The sequence below is a fragment of the Ascaphus truei genome, chromosome 12 (genome assembly GCF_040206685.1).
Source record: "Ascaphus truei isolate aAscTru1 chromosome 12, aAscTru1.hap1, whole genome shotgun sequence".
Lineage (NCBI taxonomy): Eukaryota > Metazoa > Chordata > Amphibia > Anura > Ascaphidae > Ascaphus > Ascaphus truei.
The window spans coordinates 37,097,295-37,116,689 of NC_134494.1; the positions used below are offsets into that span (position 1 = coordinate 37,097,295).

Sequence of the window (19,395 nt, forward strand, 5' to 3'; positions counted from 1 at the left end):
ATATGTTGTAGACTTAGATTACTGCAACATACACTGAATGGCACCAGTTTGTATGTTCTAATTTGCACTTAGTCTCTGACATATTTGAATTTTAAGGATCTGGAGAAGAATAATATTTATAGCAATTCTAACTAAGCAGATGTTGCAACAGTATATTTCAACCAATAGTATTGGCCGCATCCCCTATAGTCAAATTTCATCCATCTATAAATAGATCAAAAGTTAACAACCTACAAAGTGCACATATTCAATATACCAAATGTCACACATCCATACATTAATGTGAATACCAGGTTGAACGATTCCAACGAAGAGTCAGAGGAGCAACAGATGGATTGAAAGCAAGAACAGAAGAAAAACATGGCTTGCTTCTGTGTTGTTAAATGTTAATGAATATATTATGTGTATATCATTAAATTATATTAACCTAACTATATATTAATATAATTACAACTATATGTGAATGATGTGAATGATAAATGTGCTAATATAGTGATGTGTGACCTATATAATGTATGTGACCCATATATCGAAAATAATAATTATAATAGTGACCTAATATTAATATAATTTAGACTAAGTGTATAGTGTATATAATCTATAAAACTATATTATGAATTATATTAACCTAACTAAGTATTATTATAATAAGAACTATATAAAAAAAGATGTGAACAATTAAAATGTTAGAAATAATATAATCAAATATAATGATATGTACCAATTGTGTATTGTGTAAATTAAATGTGCATTATATATGAAATCTATATATTTATATTAAAATTACTATATAGCCATTTGTGAAGGTAAACCAGATACATCAATATCAAGTGGTGATGTATACCATATAAACTGACCACTAATACCATTTCAATATTTCAATATTATATTTTATTTTTAATAGTGCATAAACACATAATGTATATATATATATATATATATATATAAAGCCACCCTCAATGACCAGACATATGACCATAGCCCGGAGGGAATGCAAAAGCATTCAACCCATACCTCCGGAAAATCACCAACCGGTGCGTCGAGTGATTAAAATATGGTACTTATGTCATAAATTGTTAGTCCAAATAAACAAGGTATCACCTAATACTGAAGAACTCATTTATTCTGCACGATCGCAACTGGACTAACACGGCTATTTCCGTTATATATATATATATATATATATTACAACCAACCTCACACTGATGATACCCATCAAGGTTGAAACATGTCTGTGAGTGGGTTTAATGGCTTTGCATCTCATCCCAGCCTCTGTCTAAAAGCTGTGTTTAAAACAGCATGCATTGGCTTGAGGTTTTGCTTGTGTAATACGAGCTTGAGACAAAAGGTGGCACTGAGTGCTCATTTGCATGTCATTTCCCAGAATCCCTTGCTGCAGTGGAAGCGCTGTATGCTGGGCGATAATGGGGAAAGACAGGGTTGCAGACCTGTCTAAGACATGCAAATGAACATACAGTAATATTTATAGTTGCTTTATGCTTTACTGTGGAGGGTTTTTGTCACTTTTTTACCCACCATAACACACACACACACACCCGTACGTACGTACGTACGTAGTTAGGCAGGCAGGTCTGAAACCTTGTGTGTGTGTGTGTATATATATATACTGTATGCTCATTTGCATGTCTTAGGCAGGTCTGCAACCCCGCCTTTCACCATTACCACCCAGCACACAGCACTTCCACTGCAGCAAGGGATTCTGGGAAATGACATGCAAATGAGCACACAGTGCCACGTTTTGCTTCAAAAACCATTTTATACATGTTCTCTATAGGCTTAAGCTTGCTGCATGGTCACAGCTTTGAGCACATCCAGGGTTAAGATGAATATATACATATACACACACACAGTGGGGATGAGTCGGTGCCTCCGATCACCTTCCCCGTCTCAGAGCGGTCGTGCATGACACATGAAAGCTGAAATTAAAATGTGGCAAGATGCCATTACTGGGTGAATAATGCCCGGAAATCAGCCAATCAGCTTTGAGAAGTGAAGGGATTATCCTAGAAGTGAAGAGTCTTAGCCTATAATGCCATTTAATGCATATTCATCTGTTATTTCAAGGAACTCCGTACAGTTTGCAAACTGTATTAACATGTTCCTCTGGAGGTAATCATTAAAGGGAGATGGAAACCTGTAGCATATGAGAAAGGGTAAAATAGTCCAACACACAATAATTCTATTCTAAACGACAGAATAAGGCATATTTAGCTATTTGATGCCAATACTGATTCATTAAATACCTGAAGTGATACGTAAAAAAAAAAAGTGGGTGAAAAAGGCAACAAGAAACGTCCACCGTTAGCATATAGCAAATAAAAAGATCACTTGTGAGCACATTCACATGTCTTAGCCAGGTCTGCAACCCTGCCTTACACCATTATCCCCAGTTCAAGTGATCTTTTTATTTGCTATATGCAATACGGTGAGGTTTCTTGTTGCCTTTTTCACCCACCATAACTTAAAACGTGATGGTAAACCCTACAGTGTTGAAAATACAAAGCCAGTAGTACAACCAACTTCACACTGATGAGACCCATTAAGGTTGAAACATGTCTGTGAATGGTTTCTCTGGCTTTGCATCTGATTCCCGTACTGTGCTTTAAAGCTGTGTTAACAGCGAGCATTAGCTTATATGGGCTCCATGTAACAATGGTTTATCAGACAAAAGGTGACACATTATGTGCTCATTTGCATGTAATTTCCCAGAATCCCTTGCTGCAGTGGAAGCACTGTATGCTGGGTGATAATGCTGAAAGGCAAGGTTGCAGACCTGCCTAAGGGCTGGGACCCGCTGCACGGGCTTTCCCCACCAGCAGGGGAATCCTCCCGAGCCGGTCCCGGTCCCCCCCTGGCTGCACAGCTCACTACACGCTGTGACGCGTCAGCCGCTAGCAGATAAAAGAGAATTGTGATCCCTAGCGTCGACGCGTCACGTGATGTGGCTGTGAGCCAATGAGGAGGGGAGGCTTCGGGAGGAGGAGAGGCTTCGGGGAGCGGGGAGGAGTGTAGAGTGAAAGCAGCGTGAGTGCCTGTCTGTGTTCGTGTATGTGTGTGCCTGTGTGTGTGTGTGTATGAGTGCCTGCGTGTGTGTGTATGAGTGCCTGCGTGTGTGTGTATGAGTGCCTGCGTGTGTGTGTGTGTGTGTGTGTGTGTGTGTGCCTGCCTGCGTGCGTGTGTATGAGTGCCTGTGTGTGTGTGTTGCTTTATTTACCTTCAATCAGCAGCTCCAGCCCGAGCCGTGGAGGGAGGCAGGGAGGGGGGGGGGAGAGTAGCGGGTCCCTCTGCTCAAGCCACGCCCCCCCTCCCTGTCAAGCCTCCCACTCCCGCCCACCTCCCGCTCCCTACAGACCGCATATCGCGGTCTGTATCTGTCAGCGCCCCACCTGTCTGCAGTGCGGGAGCGCTGACGGAGGGAGCGGGGCCTTAGCCTAAGACATGTGAATGTGCTCACAAGTGATCTTTTATTTGAGATATATATATATATAGATATATATATCTATCTATCTATATATATATATATATATATATACACACACACACACACTGCACATCTGAAATATTAGTTTTATACCGATTGTAATTATCTTACATGGTAATTTGGCCATAATAGTATAAAACTAAACTAATTTAGAGTGGAGAATAATAACACATTGAACATTGACTTTGCTTGCCATGCTGGGACATAATACAATTACAATTTCATGTCCCAGCATAAAGAACCTTTTTCAAATGTGGACAGTTTCCAAAAGCACCTTGATCTGTAAACAATTTGGGGCCTATGAACTAAGCTCCACAAATTACATTTCTGGCGTTAAATTGACACGAGAAACACAAGAAATATATTGCGTGGGTGAATCTGGGAGCCAACCTTTTTTTCTATTGTGCACTTTAAACATCAAAAATATTTGTTCGTCCGGTATAGTGGTGCAAACAAGTAATCAGTATATACAAAAACAAAATGTTGAATCTGCGTTAACATCTTCCGTCCAGTTGAACCTGGCGGAAATCCTTCTCAGTCTGTGTATATTGTTAGCGCAGAATTAGAAGCACTTAAGTTACTATGTATCAAAAAAAAATCGATAGCTGTTTCTTTATATAATTGAACAAAATGTTATATTTTCAGTTTAATATTAAACTAATAATTGATATTTACGAAGACTAGTCATAAAAAATTTTAAATACCCAGAATTGTGTTTTCATTTAATTAATCATGTATGCATCTTGAAGCAATGCATCAAACGTCATTTCAGACAACACACTATACGTCAAATGTAATAAGTAACAACCTTTATACGTAACATGCACATTTTACTAAGGTTTGTATTTCTTTTTAGCATTAAAATTTGGACACTAATTCCCCCTCTCCCCAAGATCCTGTTAGTACAGAAAACCCTTTGTCTGCACAGAAATAAAAAATGAATAAAACTGTTCGTATACATTTTGGAAACCATTAAATATAGAATAAATAATTAAACAGGCGAGCAGTTGTACCAATTTTTAGCAACCATCTAGAAATGTATTTAGTGAACATGGCCTTTCTTTTATTATTCAGGACGTAGTCTCCTAAATGATTAACACAGAATAGAACTGTGGAATTTGAAGAGCACAACAGTGTATAATAGTAATCAATCGTAAAGACAGTCTTTCAGTGTCTTATGAATGTGACTTCTATACCATTGGATTTTAAAAGGCCAAGGAAAAAAACATTCATATTCTTGTCCATTCACAGAAGCATCTCACGGAGATTTCTTGTGGGCGGAGTGGGTGGGTTGCAGGGGACACAGGATGTTGACAGAACAGATAGGATGTCAGGTGCAGATAAAATGTTGCAGTCTCTCTAACCAGCCGCCCCAATTGTTGTCTTACAAATAATACCTGTGGGTGTTGAAGGTGGAAATCTATCACACGTACTCTCCCTCGTCACGTCTTTAACATGACAAATGTATTCTCATTTTGGAAGAGTCATGAAGCAATAGTAGCTGCATGTGGTTGAGTAATTCCAGGAATCTGTGTCTCACGCTCTCGCCAACTTCATTTCATTTAGAAGAGGTGCCGGGAGCTTATCTCACAGACCTGGGCAGGAGGTGGGCTATTTATGCAGAAGAGATAGTGGAATTACATAATGAGCCCCAGACATAAATACTTTAGAAACACTATATGTAAATTATGTAGCTATTTAAAGTGAATATATACCCCCTTTCCCAATCCTCTATACTGTACTGATTAGAATTTCAATGACCTTACATTGTATTGTATTGTGCAACTAGAAATGGCGCTATTTTTTATGTAGAGGCATGGAATAAAATGAATCATTCTATGCACTTGCTACGCTATTACATAACAATTGGTTGTGATGAAATAAGCATAGATTATAAAAAATTGAACATAAACAGGGAAAATGCATTGTGCAGATTACCCGTGTGAACACTAAAATGATATGAAGACAAGAGATAACATTAGAACAGAGCACAAGAGACAACTGAGACTTAACATCAAGAATCATTACCTGCCTGTGCTACAAACCTCATCATCATTTGTTATACCACAACCTTCGTTTGCGCTAATATTTTTCAATAACTAAACTAACAATTTATAATAATAGTAGCAACCTTTCGCATAATACATAGAGGGGATAGGTGAAGCAGGTACAAGGATACACTGCACGCATCTATAAACTGATATGAATGTGTGCTGTGTTTTTGCATCAACTTCCTATTGCAAATATTGTATAGCTATATGCAGTGTATTTCTATCAACTATCTACTGCAGGGGTGTCAGACTCAGTCCTCAAGGGCCACCAACAGGTCAGGTTTTCAGGATATCCATGCTTCAGCACAGAATGATAGCCACCTGTGCTGAAGCAGGGGTATCCATAAAACCTGGCCTGTTGGTGGCCCTTGCGGACTGAGTTTGAAAACAGATTACACCAGCAAAACAAATCTTCAAAACAAAGACATTACTTATGTAAGGGCACGTGTTATTTTTACAGCACGTAGAAACCTTGCAAGGGATGCAGAAAGATGAAAGAGATTTATCACACAATTGCACCTCTCTTCCAATTATACAAACACGTGAGTTAAAATATAAATAAGATTGTATACTTATAGGCGCATAACATTGTAAACGTATTTAAAACATGATCAGTTGATTAGTAATGCAGAAACATTGTAATTGTTCTCGGAAAGCATCATATCGCAAAACAATTACTTGTGCACAAACTCTAGATGGCAATATTGCACCTATTGTGTTCGAGACACAATGTCACAGTGAGTCCCTACAAATTCTTTCTCGGGATTTTATATACCATAGATCTATAGCCTCTTATTATAAGTGTAATGAAGCAGAAGTTATTGAAGCATTTTATTGATTGCTCGGATCACAAGTTTGCTGTCATACTGAATTGGCACCTCACTCACTGAAGCAAACTGCTGACACCTTTTTTAAAAAAAGTGACAACCACATCTATTTCATGACCAGAAATCCATTTTCATCTCTATCAAGACAAGAATACAATTTTCACTTCATTTAACTGATGTTAGGCATGACATTTGAAAACGACACAAGTTAAAGGTCTTTAAAATACTGTACTTCAAATACGTAGAATGCAGCTTGTTTGAGGGTAACATTCTGTCCCTGTGTTAAAGGAGCACCAACCTCCCACAGTGCAGCCTCTAACATCCCCAGATACAGTATGTAGCAGAACAATTAGTGGGACTCTATCAAATACTTAATGAGTTGATGGATCAAGCTGCTCACTCCAATCAGGCTGCTGCGCTGGAACTTATTTCCAGCCGACAAATAGAGCGACGCCCTGGCTAAGGTGTGTGTTCCAGCATCGGGATCCCTTTTTATTTATGAAATGTACGGCCTAGATCAGGGGTGGGAAACTCCAGTCCTCAAGGGCCACCAACAGGTCAGGTTTTAAGGATATCCCTGCTTTGGCACAGGTGAGTCAATCAGTGGCTCAGTCTTCGGTTGAGCCACCTTTGCTGAAGCAGGGCTATTCTTACAACCCGACCTGTTGGTGGCCCTTGAGGACTGGAGTTTCGCACCCCTGCTCTAGTTCTTGGGATGGAACACAGTGTTTTAACAGGAAAAAAAAATCTTCTCAATAATTTTCTACTAACAGCTAAACTTGTGTTCTTTAATCTTGTAAAACGGTATTCTGAATTCAGATGCAAATAGTCTCCGAAAATATTACAGGCATACCCCGCATTAACGTACGCAATGGGACCGGAGCATGTATGTAACTATGTAACACAGGCATACCCCGCATTAACGTACGCAATGGGACCGGAGCATGTATGTAACTATGTAACACAGGCATACCCCGCATTAACGTACGCAATGGGACCAGAGCATGTATGTAACTATGTAACACAGGCATACCCCGCATTAACGTACGCAATGGGACCGGAGCATGTATGTAACTATGTAACACAGGCATACCCCGCATTAACGTACGCAATGGGACCGGAGCATGTATGTAACACAGGCATACCCCGCATTAACGTACGCAATGGGACCGGAGCATGTATGTAACTATGTAACACAGGCATACCCCGCATTAACGTACGCAATGGGACCGGAGCATGTATGTAACACAGGCATACCCCGCATTAACGTACGCAATGGGACCGGAGCATGTATGTAACACAGGCATACCCCGCATTAACGTACGCAATGGGACCGGAGCATGTATGTAACACAGGCATACCCCGCATTAACGTACGCAATGGGACCGGAGCATGTATGTTAAGCGAAAATGTACTTAAAGTGAAGCACTACCTTTTTCCCACTTATTGATGCATGTACTGTACTGCAATCGTCATATACGTGCATAACTGATGTAAATAACGCATATGTAACAGGCTCCATAGTCTCCCCGCTTGCGCACAGCTTCGGTACAGGTAGGGAGCCGGTATTGCTGTTCAGGACGTGCAGACAGGCGCATGCGTGAGCTGCCGTTTGCCTATTGAGCGATATGTCCTTACTCGCGAGTGTATTTAAAGTGAGTGTACTTAAACCGGGGTATGCCTGTATGTTGCTGTTATCAATACAATTTATAATAGAAGCACAACACTTTCACTTCTGTTTCATTCATTTCCAGCAACTATTCTAATAAAATAAAACAATTTGTGAAATTCACCGTTCATCATATACAGTATTTGTTAAGTGTATGTGGTACCTTTATCTAACATTTTAACTACATTAGCAACGGAACATTTTTCAAAAAAACGTCTTTAAACGGGCCTGAATTACATTGTTACGAATATCATCATTTATTTATAACACGCCGACATACTCCGTGGCGCAGTACAATAGGGTGGGAGGACGGAGAACAATAAGATAACAAACACTGGCATACATTGTAACAGTAGGTGAGGAGGCAAAGTATGTTCTAGGTTTTGCAGAAACGACTTGATAACATTGTATTTTATTTATTAAACTACATTCCAAGAAAATAAAACAAACTTAACAGTGAACTCAGATGTGAGATCTAAAGCCACATTCCTGGATGCAGTGAATTTCATACATTGGTGTTGGAGAGAATCATGAACATAGCTTGCACTGTCACAACAAACTCTTTGTATATGCTTTGGGCTGATTTGGTAACTAATTGTGTAGCACGTCAAAACACAGAATATTTTTTAAATGGTTTCAAATGCTACTACCGTGGATTTAGAAAGTACTGTATCTCAGTGTTTCCTGATTTGGCCTCCGCTTGGCTGTATTAGGCCTGTGAATGACAGCTTCCCTGCTTGAAACACACGGAAACCACAGCCTCTCTCATTCACTGACAGTACTGTGGCCTTTTCACACGTTCTCGCCACAGCAGTGTTTGTCCTCAAACACTGGAACTCGGCACAATGGCATTCCACATTCAACACCCCCACCAACAGCACAACTACATAACAAGAATGCGAATTAGAGAGATCAGCCCCCATCATTGATAGTGTTAAGTGCATTTACATACCAACATGTTATGTTATTTTTAACTGTTACTAATGTACTGAAATATCGCATTCAGTTCACTGAACAATTCCTGCGTTTTATTCTTTTTAACTCCTTCAGTGGTGGACGGACAATGTGTTGCATTCTTCTGTGGCACTGACTGGGTTAAAAAAAGAGTTGCTGTTTAATCTACCTGTGGAATTACTGTATTACACAGATTTCCATATATATATATATCGAAATTTTATGAGTCATTACTGACACAAGTGAACTCTTCCCATGAGCGCTAAAGGCCATGTCTGTACATACTGTGCTATATGTATGCACACACAGCTGCCTCTCACACAAACAAATACTCCTTGTTTTTCCATCCATATACACCAATAGGGACCACATAGTATCTACACACACTTTTAGTTATGCTACAATCTCTCACATTTCCACACCTACCCACACCATTAACATTAACTCCCACTCCACACACACCTTTTGTAAAGCACTGTATACACTGTGGGCTCTCCATTCATTTATATTAACACAGATACACACACACTCTTACATCACTAACTTTCAGGAACCATTTTAAACCTCTAGCCATAAATCACATCCACACATGGGGGAGGGACAAGCACAGATTACATTCCAAGAGACACTGTTTTTAAGTATACCCTTTGCTTGCTTCATTCATTGTAACATCGCCGGAAAAAGAGCTTAGTGTATCTCGAAAGCTCGCACAAATAAAAGCATTTCGTTAGCCATAGAACGGTATCGTCTATTTATTTTTTGATTATTGAAGCTCGGCTAACACGGAACTGATATCTCTACATGTATATATGTATATATATATATATATATATATATATATATATATATATATATATATATATAACACAAAACAAGCAGTCAGCACTCTAATGTAGGGCAAAAGGCAGTTGCTAGTCCCATAGGAATCCACATAACATATGAACCAGCCCAAAGACCAGTAAAGAGACAGCAACCAGCAAGGAGTAAACATTTATAAACGTTTATTTTGGATTACTCCTTGCTGGTTGCTGTCTCTTTACTGGTCTTTGGGCTGGTTCATATGTATATATATATATATATATATATATATATATATATATATACACGCTGTGTAGGAGGTATAAAGGTACTACAGCATTATGGGACAAAATAACTAATTTCAATATTTTACATCTAAAGTTTAAATGGTTATTTCTTTCTTTTTTTTTAACAAGATCAACAACGGTCTTACTGAGAAACCATATTTACAGCGCTACTATAAGTGGCTACAGTGGCTTTGTTGTGTGAACATGTCTAAGGTTTCAGGAAAATAAGGGGGAATACAGAAGTAAGACAGATAACATAACAAACAACAAAAGTAGATGAGGAGAAGGAAATCACAACGCAAATTGAGTGTTGCGACAGCAGACAGAGTTATTGTAGATGCATTGGCACTGCAGAAACCGCTCTTGGCTGCTATGTTGAGCTACAAGTGCAGCCCAAAAGCCACCATTGTATTTCATTTCATTGTATTTCAACATTCAGACAACACAGTGTATGAAACGGAACTAATCGACATCATTATTATTTATTGTAATAACTGCTTTTCACAAGCAATACTGACTTCTAGATACGGAGGGCTGCTGATTATTGGCTAAATCTGTCCTCTATTTTATACATACGGTGTATCTGTATCTGTATGGCAGATACATCTATCATCTACTTTAAAGAGGCAATCCAAGCGGCACTTTAAAAATATATATATTTTTGTTTTAATGCTGCAGTCCAAGCTGCTGGTTTTTTTTATTTTTATTTATTTTTTTCCTCCCCTTTAAAATGCGCATCAATACAATCCACACAATGATAAGTAATTAGCTAAATGGCCGCCAGTGCAGCAGAAGAGGACCGAAGATGGAAAGTTCTGTGGGGAAGATCATGTGACCAGGCAGTTACTAGATACAATTGGTGCACTGCTAGAGAGAGGGCAGGGCTCAAAAAGGGGTGCGCCAGAGCCTGTTTCAGAAGAGGAAGGGGATGTGACTTTGTAAATGGTTGCTATAGAAACAAAACAATCTTGGTACATTATAATACATTAAACGTGTCATTCAGAGTTGTTTTGGAAAAAAATGCTAAAAAGTATTTTCTCATAGTACAGAACTGATTTATTTAAAAAACACGCTTGTAGGATATTGCTTGGTCTGCAGCTTTAATATATGCAGCCTTTGATTACCTTTATTGAAAACGAATTACTGTACCTAAGCTGCCGATCAATTTGTTCTCCCTTTATCGATCAGCAAAGATCATGCTTCCAGGGATCCCTAAATGGCTGCCTTTCAGTTTTAATCAATCCGTCAGTCCGTGTAAACTCAGCAGCTACAATCTATCCTTATATTACTGCAGTATGTATTTTGTCGTATTGGATGAAGTAGCATTGGGCATTTCTGTCGTTTGTTGCATTACTAAGGTAACATTATCTATTGTTACAGTTTGCAGCTCAAACTGCTGACAATATTGGCAACAAATGATCAGAAACAGGAAAGTGTTACAAAGATTTTGACCTGCTGGGGAGCTGTGCTAATCCGGCTATAGAAATCAAAGGATGCTCAGTGTATAAAAACTTATTAAAAATGGCATTAAGAGTTTAATTAATTTTATTAGTAAGTATTATCTAATACTACGGAACTGATTTATTAAAAACAAACACACATGTAAGGTACGATATTGCTTAGATTGCTCCTTTAAGAAAAGACTTGGTTAAACCAGGTTAGATCCAACATCTAGAGAGAGACCTTTCACTCACACGGCACATAACCTAGACATAGACAGAGTTTTATATACCAGTTAGATATATTGTTCCAGTCTCATCTGCTGTAATTAAGTGATATTCTATTTACAAGGAAGGAGGGGCCGCACTTCACTCGTGGCATCACTGGAGGAGCCCCCTTTGTATGCTGGGTATGGTGCGACCATGAGAAGCAAGCAAAAAGCTGATTATTACCTCCCCTTCCACTGTACTTTTTCTTTGCATCCGTTCTGCACTTGTTTCCAGATCTATTTTGTTCTTCACCTCAATAAATAAATATATATAATTTTTTTTTACAAAAATGTTTTACCAGGAAGTAATACATTGAGAGTTACCTTTCGTTTTCAAGTATGTCCTGGGCATAGCGTTATAATGACAAATAATACATGGTTACATTAAATGAACAGAGATTATACAGTCAATAGTCAATTCACAGACATTTCATGGACAGATAGAGTTGGAAAAATAGATCCAGGGGATAAAGGGTTGGTGAGTTTCAGATTGAAATATAGAAGCTTTAACATCACCAAACTATATATATATAAAGATTTATCCCTATATTATGCTACAGTGTTTCTACTGGGTAGTATTCGTGTCAGGGGTCCTAGCCTAATTTTAATATTGTTGTACTGTTACTTATTTTTCTCTGTGTCAATTAATAAATTGTAATTTTCTAAACGGTATACCTGAGTGCTCATAAGCGGGTTTCTTTTCTTTTTGCTATCATACCATCATTGACCCGCGAGCACCGCCAGTTATGACATTCATTTTTTCATTATATACTGGCTTATGGTGACCATTATATCGTTGGAGTGGATGCGAGGTTACTTTTCCTTTTTTTCGTATATATATATATATAATCTCCCGTTGGAAATTAGTTGCATACATTTAGTTAAAAGAAATGGCTGCCGTGGTGTAAAGTGAAAAATAAGGAAATACCACTAAAGAAAATCTATGAAGTGCTACATTATGACATAAATGAATGGTACTGTGGATGAGAAGCCAACATTAAAGATGTGAGTTTTGTTGTTAATTAAGCATCACAGATTGTGCCCTGAGATCATGGTCTGAGGTCATCTGCCCACTTCATGCACGGTCACTGCCAGTGTTAACCACTGGATCAAACGTGCAATCCATCCTTGCACCAAAATCAACGGCGGTGATATGTATTAGTAAAATCATGGTGAAAAGTTATTTTCCAAAACTAGACACCTAGAAGTATTTGTCAATAGTATCTTAACGTTTGTAAGTGTAAACATGGCAAGCTGAGGCATGGGGCGGGTTTTCGGCTGGCTGCTCCCTTGTGTGTGATGTCACTGCGAGCTGAGCAGGACTTTACGCGGGCAAGCCTCTTTGCCACCCCCCACTCTCTCTCCTTCTATGTAGAAATTCTCAATGCCCCTCCCCAACATGTTTTTTTCTGTAGGAAGACACATACTTTACATTGTTAAGATGTTTTTTAAAATGTTGTTTTTGTTGCAAATTACCAGGGATTGCTCCTTTTATGCACCATTTGGAGATGTATCTTTCCCTTGTACCAGCGATTGGCGAGTCCTGGCCTCTACGTTATGCCCAGCTGGCATTAAATCACTTATCCCCCAACTACCAAGAGGCAGGAGGACAAATGGAGGAATGCAGCCCCACCCACGTTTATCGCCGGAGCCCTGTTAACTACTGAATCTGGAGTGGAGCAAATAAGCCCCAAGGCCCATCGTGTATGTGCACACTTATCTCAAGTGGTCGAGATGGTGGCGCTGCTCATATAAGCTCGTGCTGAGCAAGAACACGAAGCCACTTCTATCGTTTACCTAAAAGTGATCATCCACCATATGAGCAGTCTCAAAAAACCCCTTTCAAAGTGTTAGAAAAATCAATAAAAACACATCTGGGGTAGCCAAGTCCTGTCCTCAAGAGCTACCAACAGGTCAAGTTTTCGGGATTATCCCTGCTTCAGCACAGGTGGCACAGTCTTTGATGGAGCCACCTGTGCTGAAGCTGGGATATCCTGAAAACCTGCCCTGTTGGTAGCCCTTGAGGATTGGAGTTCAGAACCCCTGGATTAGAACAGGGCTACTCAACACCTGTCCTCAAGTCCCCCCAAACAGGCAAGGTTTTCCGGATATCCCAGCTTCACCAGAGGTGGCTCAGTCATCAACTGAGCCTCTGATTGAGCCACCTGTGCTGAAGCAGGGACCGATTGAGGGGCTTGAGGACTGGCGTTGGTCACCCCTGGGTTACACCACTGAAAAGGTCTATAAAAACAAAGGACAGTTTATGTGTTAAAAAGTAGTTGTACTGTGCTACAATGCATACATTTGTGAAACAAATAAGGGCGAAAAACTAAATTTTAAGGACGAAATTTGACAAGATTTTTGAAAAAAGATATTTTAATAAACTTCCTTTCTCCAAAAACAAAGTTAAAATGGCTTTGCAATAAAAACAGCCAATGGAAAAAATATTTCTACAATTGGTCATAGGGTAGAAATGATTTTTCAGTTTGGACCTTGGAAAAGTTTTAAATGGTCTTTCTTTTTCATAGCAGATTGCTTAAAAGCGTGCCCAGAAAATGCTTAACTATTTAGCAACTAAACAAAAAAATAGGAACATAGTAATTATGGCCGCTCACAAGCCCTGACCTATCATCTCTTAACAAAAACCCTTTACGTGCAAAATAGGCCTGCAACGCATTGCTTTACAAGTGTTCTTCTCACTGCAATCCCCATTAACACTGAAGGCGCTACGATAAACTGTCTTTGTAAACCAAATACACGTGAGTTGCCCCCTGAACACACATCCCACCAAAGAACGAAACATGCAAAACTTAGATTGTGCAATCTGTGTTCAGTGACAATGACTTCGCAGAAAGGTACAGGTTTAAATGAATGACAACAAGGGGAACGAATAACCATACATGTATAATCAGGCAGAGACAGAGAGAATTTGCAGTAATGGTTTTATTTGTAATATATTTTGGAAAACTGGTTTTAAAATGCATATATTCTAGTTAGACTAAATAATATAGGCATTTAAGTATTCTATTCACACACTAATGTACTTTGTTATTTAGAAACATATTTCAGAGAATATACATATATGAAGTAGTGTGTATGTGTGTGTGTGTGTGTGTGTGTGTGTGTGTGTATACACACACACACACACACACACACACACACACACACACACACACATATATACATACATATATGTAGAGGTATCAGTACCGTGTTATCCGAGCTTCAATAATCAAAAAATAAATAGATGATACCGTTCTGTGGCTAACGAAATGCTTTTATTTGTGCGAGCTTTCGAGATACACTATCTCGAAAGCTCGCACAAATAAAAGCATTTCGTTGGCCACAGAACGGTATCATCTATTTATTTTTTGATACATATATATATATATATATATATATATATATATATATATATATATATATATACCCCATATACATTTAAAGTTATGGTGGGTGAAAAAGGCGACAAAACACCTCCACCGGTTTACATATATACATATACATATATAATCTGCACAGTGTGTAGCAATAGAAATGAGACATATGACATCCTACCCTACAAGACAGATACAATTAGCTCTATTATTGTAGCTTTTAGATTACAGGGAGAGTACTCTTGCATCCTAATGGGTAGTAGAGCCAGTGCTATAGATGTCACACCTCTTTATGTCATTGTGCCAATCATTGCCTGCATACAAGTACAGAACAAAAACAATTGCAAATGCTGAGAACTTACCTGGTTGCAAAAGCTCTGAGCAGATTTTAATCGTTGCCACAGGGCTGCTAGAACTCCTTGGATATAGATCTTAACTCCTGTAGGGCTGAATCCTTCTCCCTTAGAGACCCATACAGGTCCTCGTAAAAATGTCATTGAGTTTTGCAGGCTTTTGTCCAGCAGTGGGACTGTAAAGGGAAAAAAAAAAAGAAAGAAAGAAAACACTTTCTTTTGACCCAACTGAAATTCATAGCTCAAATTGCAGCCAGTGGTAACTGCACAATATCTATTATTTATATGTGACCTGGGTTAAGCCTCAGCAAAGGAACTCCTCCATAAATAGTGGCCACCACCAAGGATGGATTTATATTGTGATACCCCCTATGTAAGACGTCTAAGCTTTCTGAGCACACCTGAATAGTTCTGAAGTGTGTCTAACTAGCTGCACAGTGTCATGGTGTGCACTGATTGCCTTATCTTCTCATTTATCACAGATGAGTTGGAACAAACCTTGCTGAAATTTACTTGCATTGTCCTGATAAGATTGTAGGATTTATGCTCCTTATTCCATTTTCAAAAGCTCAAAAAATGCCGATTGCCATTATTGGAAAAGTACAGTTATTCAGCACGTAAATAATCAGAGGGTATTGTTACACTTTCCTCTTTTCCTCAACCTGTTTCTAAAATCCCCGAAAAGTAGGAAAATCTATATATATATATATATATATATATATATATATATATATATATATATATATATATATATATATATATATATATATATACTGTATGTATATATATATATATATATATATATATATATATATATATACGTGCATTCTTTGCTTACTTTTCACATATGCATTTTAACAAATTGACAACATAACTAACCGGGGTAGTAAACATGACTTGAACCCCAAAATGTGAATTTATAGATGCTGCCTTAAAATGTATGCTGAATGTTAAACCAAAGTGTTCCAAAAATAGAGGGAATGTATGAGAGAATTTGTATTGTTTTGTTATCCTCAACAATACAAAGGAAAGTTACTTAGTACAAATGTGTGCGTGAATTGATGTTTTCCCATATAACAAAATGGCAGCTGTACTTGGCCACCCCCATGTGGTTTTTGTGTGTCCTTTTGCTACTTGTAGAATAACAATAATTTCGTAAGATTGTAGGAGTAAACATAATATATTTGAAATCCCAAAATGTACACCATGAGTGTTTTAGATCAGTGGTTCTCAACTCCAAGCTTCAGCACAGGTAACACAATCAGTTGGTCAGTCGTTGACTGGCCAACTCCAGTCCTCAAGGTTCACCAACTGATGAGGTTTTACAGATATCCCTGCTTCAGCACAGGTGGCTCAGTCTTCGACTTTGTCTTCGACTGAGCCACTGATTGAGCCACCTGTGCTGAAGCTGGTATATCCTTAAAATCTGACCTGTTGGGGGGGGGGGGGTCTTCAGAACTGGAGTTGAGCACCACTATTTTAGGCCATGCTATAAAAGATTATAAGGACTGGTCAATATGCGTGTTATTAAATAGATAATACTAAAGCAATATACTGCGTTTTTACTCAAAACTAATCTAACATCTGCTGTGTATTTTTGTTTACATGCTACATGTCAAATCTTATTGTCCCTAAGGTGCTTATGAGAGATGTTTTAGCAGTCATTTTATTAAATACTGATGCCTATCTGAATTTGGATTTGTCCACCATTGAACAGAATGACAAGCACACGATTGCTGTACTTAAAGCAATCGTTCACAGCTGCTTTGCTTTTCCAGTGATCCCATTAAATTGACGGCATATGCCTGTGGGGTCTACAATGTTACAAGGCTTCTGAACAAGAGGTTGATTTGCACAATGTCGTCCATTCTAACATAACATGAGTTTATTGGAGGAATAATTTCATTGGATTTATTGTTGGTACTCCAGTAAAACAGAATTTAAGAACTGAACTGAATGGTTTAATTGTTTAAATTTGGGGGCAGTTTGACACTCAATGGTAAGGAGCTACAAAATCATATAAAGTCCCACGGTTTCCTAAATACAGCATGAGTCATGTCTTTCCTTAAACGGAACAAAGTAACTGTGCATTAAATATGCTGGCACATCTTCTGCTTGAGCAAGTGGACCAAAATGGTGTGAATTGTTAATGCCTTGCTGCCTTGGTTCACGGCTTGTGATTGATCATTTGTAACTATATCTACTCCTTGTTCCATGAAATCAAGTTTGCAGTAATGGGTTCATCAGATTTTTGGGTTAAATTGAGAGTGAAGAGGTACTGTGTGTGGAAATAAGAGTTGCCATGTTCAGGGCTGGCCTTGAAACAGCATGGACTCTAAAGGCGATATTCAAAACCACTTCACTCATCATACGCTTACTGATTCTGAATGGGGTCCATTTGCAGGGGACATTTGTGAGTTTTTCAATACACTTTAAGTCAGTTACACTTCCACCAATGAGCCCATTTCTTTGGAGTTAACAAACGAGTAAAACAGGTCAATGTAGGGAAGTAAGTTATTTAGATATCTTGATGCGTACAATGAAGTGTGTTTGAAAAGTGTTATTAAACAGTTGGGTAGAGTGAATTACAGGTAGAAAAATAAAAATAAAGAATGTGCAATCATTAAATATTTTCCTGAAACGAGAAACCTAACATTCATTGTATCATTATATTTAACACAGTGCAATGCCGTGTAACTCTGCTAACATGAACGATGACGATAAAGACACTATTGTGGCACTGAATACACTGAGAAAGGAGGGGCAGGGGCCCTGCATGAGGTAGCAGGTGACGGAGCTGATGGAGCCACCCGGGAGTTTACAAGCAGGGTACTGCTCTCGTTAGGGCCACCCCAGGGGCACTATTTGTCAACAGGAAGAGACAAAAAGGAAAAGCAGCCAGTGGGGGTCAATGTAGTCCCTGCAGACTAGGTGTTCCCAGGCATGTAGCAGGGTATGGGAAGGATAAGGGGGGGAAGGTTAGACAGACCAGGGGGTAGGAACAGAATTTTGTACTAAGCCTGATGAAGATCCAACAGCAATGAAGGCATGTGTTTGCCAAATGTAATTTAATAAATTTGTATATTTAATCTCCTTTGGGGTCGGCAGTATGTTTTCTGGGGTTTTAGCTGTGACCCAATTTTATCCCGATAATACACTCTTGGGCTCTTTAATTGGGGGAGGTGGCTGTGCAGGAGTCTTCAGGCTGGCAGTTTATATGCTATCTGACTTCACTCCCTGCATACAACTCACCCTCAGATCCTTAAAAGTGGACAAGAAAGGAAATTGGTTAGAGAACCAAAAAGGACTCAAAGATGTTTATGAAAGGATGAAGGGTAATACTTGATGTTCATTTCATTTATTGTAGGAGACAATTGTGTAACAGTTCATTTGTTCTCATCACCTGTTGAAATATAAATAATGTATATTTGAAAAAATCAAGGTGCTAAATAACCTTTGCAGCTCTCATAGAGTTAATCCTCCTTGGAATGGCTGTTCAGCTGCTAGTTAATGAAGCTAATCAGTCTGGCCTGTATAGTCAGGATGTGACTACAGAGACTGCCCATGCTGCCAGAGACACACTGCTGAGAGTAACACTGCTGCTGTGCTGATCTGAAGGCACACACAGACAGCTCTATGAGAGAAACTGCAAAAGGGGAAGCTGCAGGTACCGTGTGTAAAGTGGGAAAAGAGGTTAGTTCTCCCACTGTTAGTTAGGGACTAAGATGTTTTAGGGCTTTTCTATAGTGCGCGCGCTTGCTACGCTGTGCGCGAGCGGCAGATTTAGTTGGCTGAGGTTAGTCAGCCTTACTATAATAGAACCGCTCTCGCGCATGTCAGTGTTCGTGGAACCGGCCGACAGGGGGGGA

General features: G+C 39.0%; 1 protein-coding gene across 1 annotated transcript in view; it reads right to left on the reverse strand.

Annotated features, from left to right (window-relative positions):
• Nucleotides 1-19,395, reverse strand: part of DCDC1 (doublecortin domain containing 1) — a 262,271-nt gene that overhangs the window by 170,012 nt on the left and 72,864 nt on the right. The window contains 1 exon segment of the mRNA XM_075567322.1: nucleotides 15,536-15,702. Coding sequence (XP_075423437.1) covers nucleotides 15,536-15,702 — 167 coding nt within the window.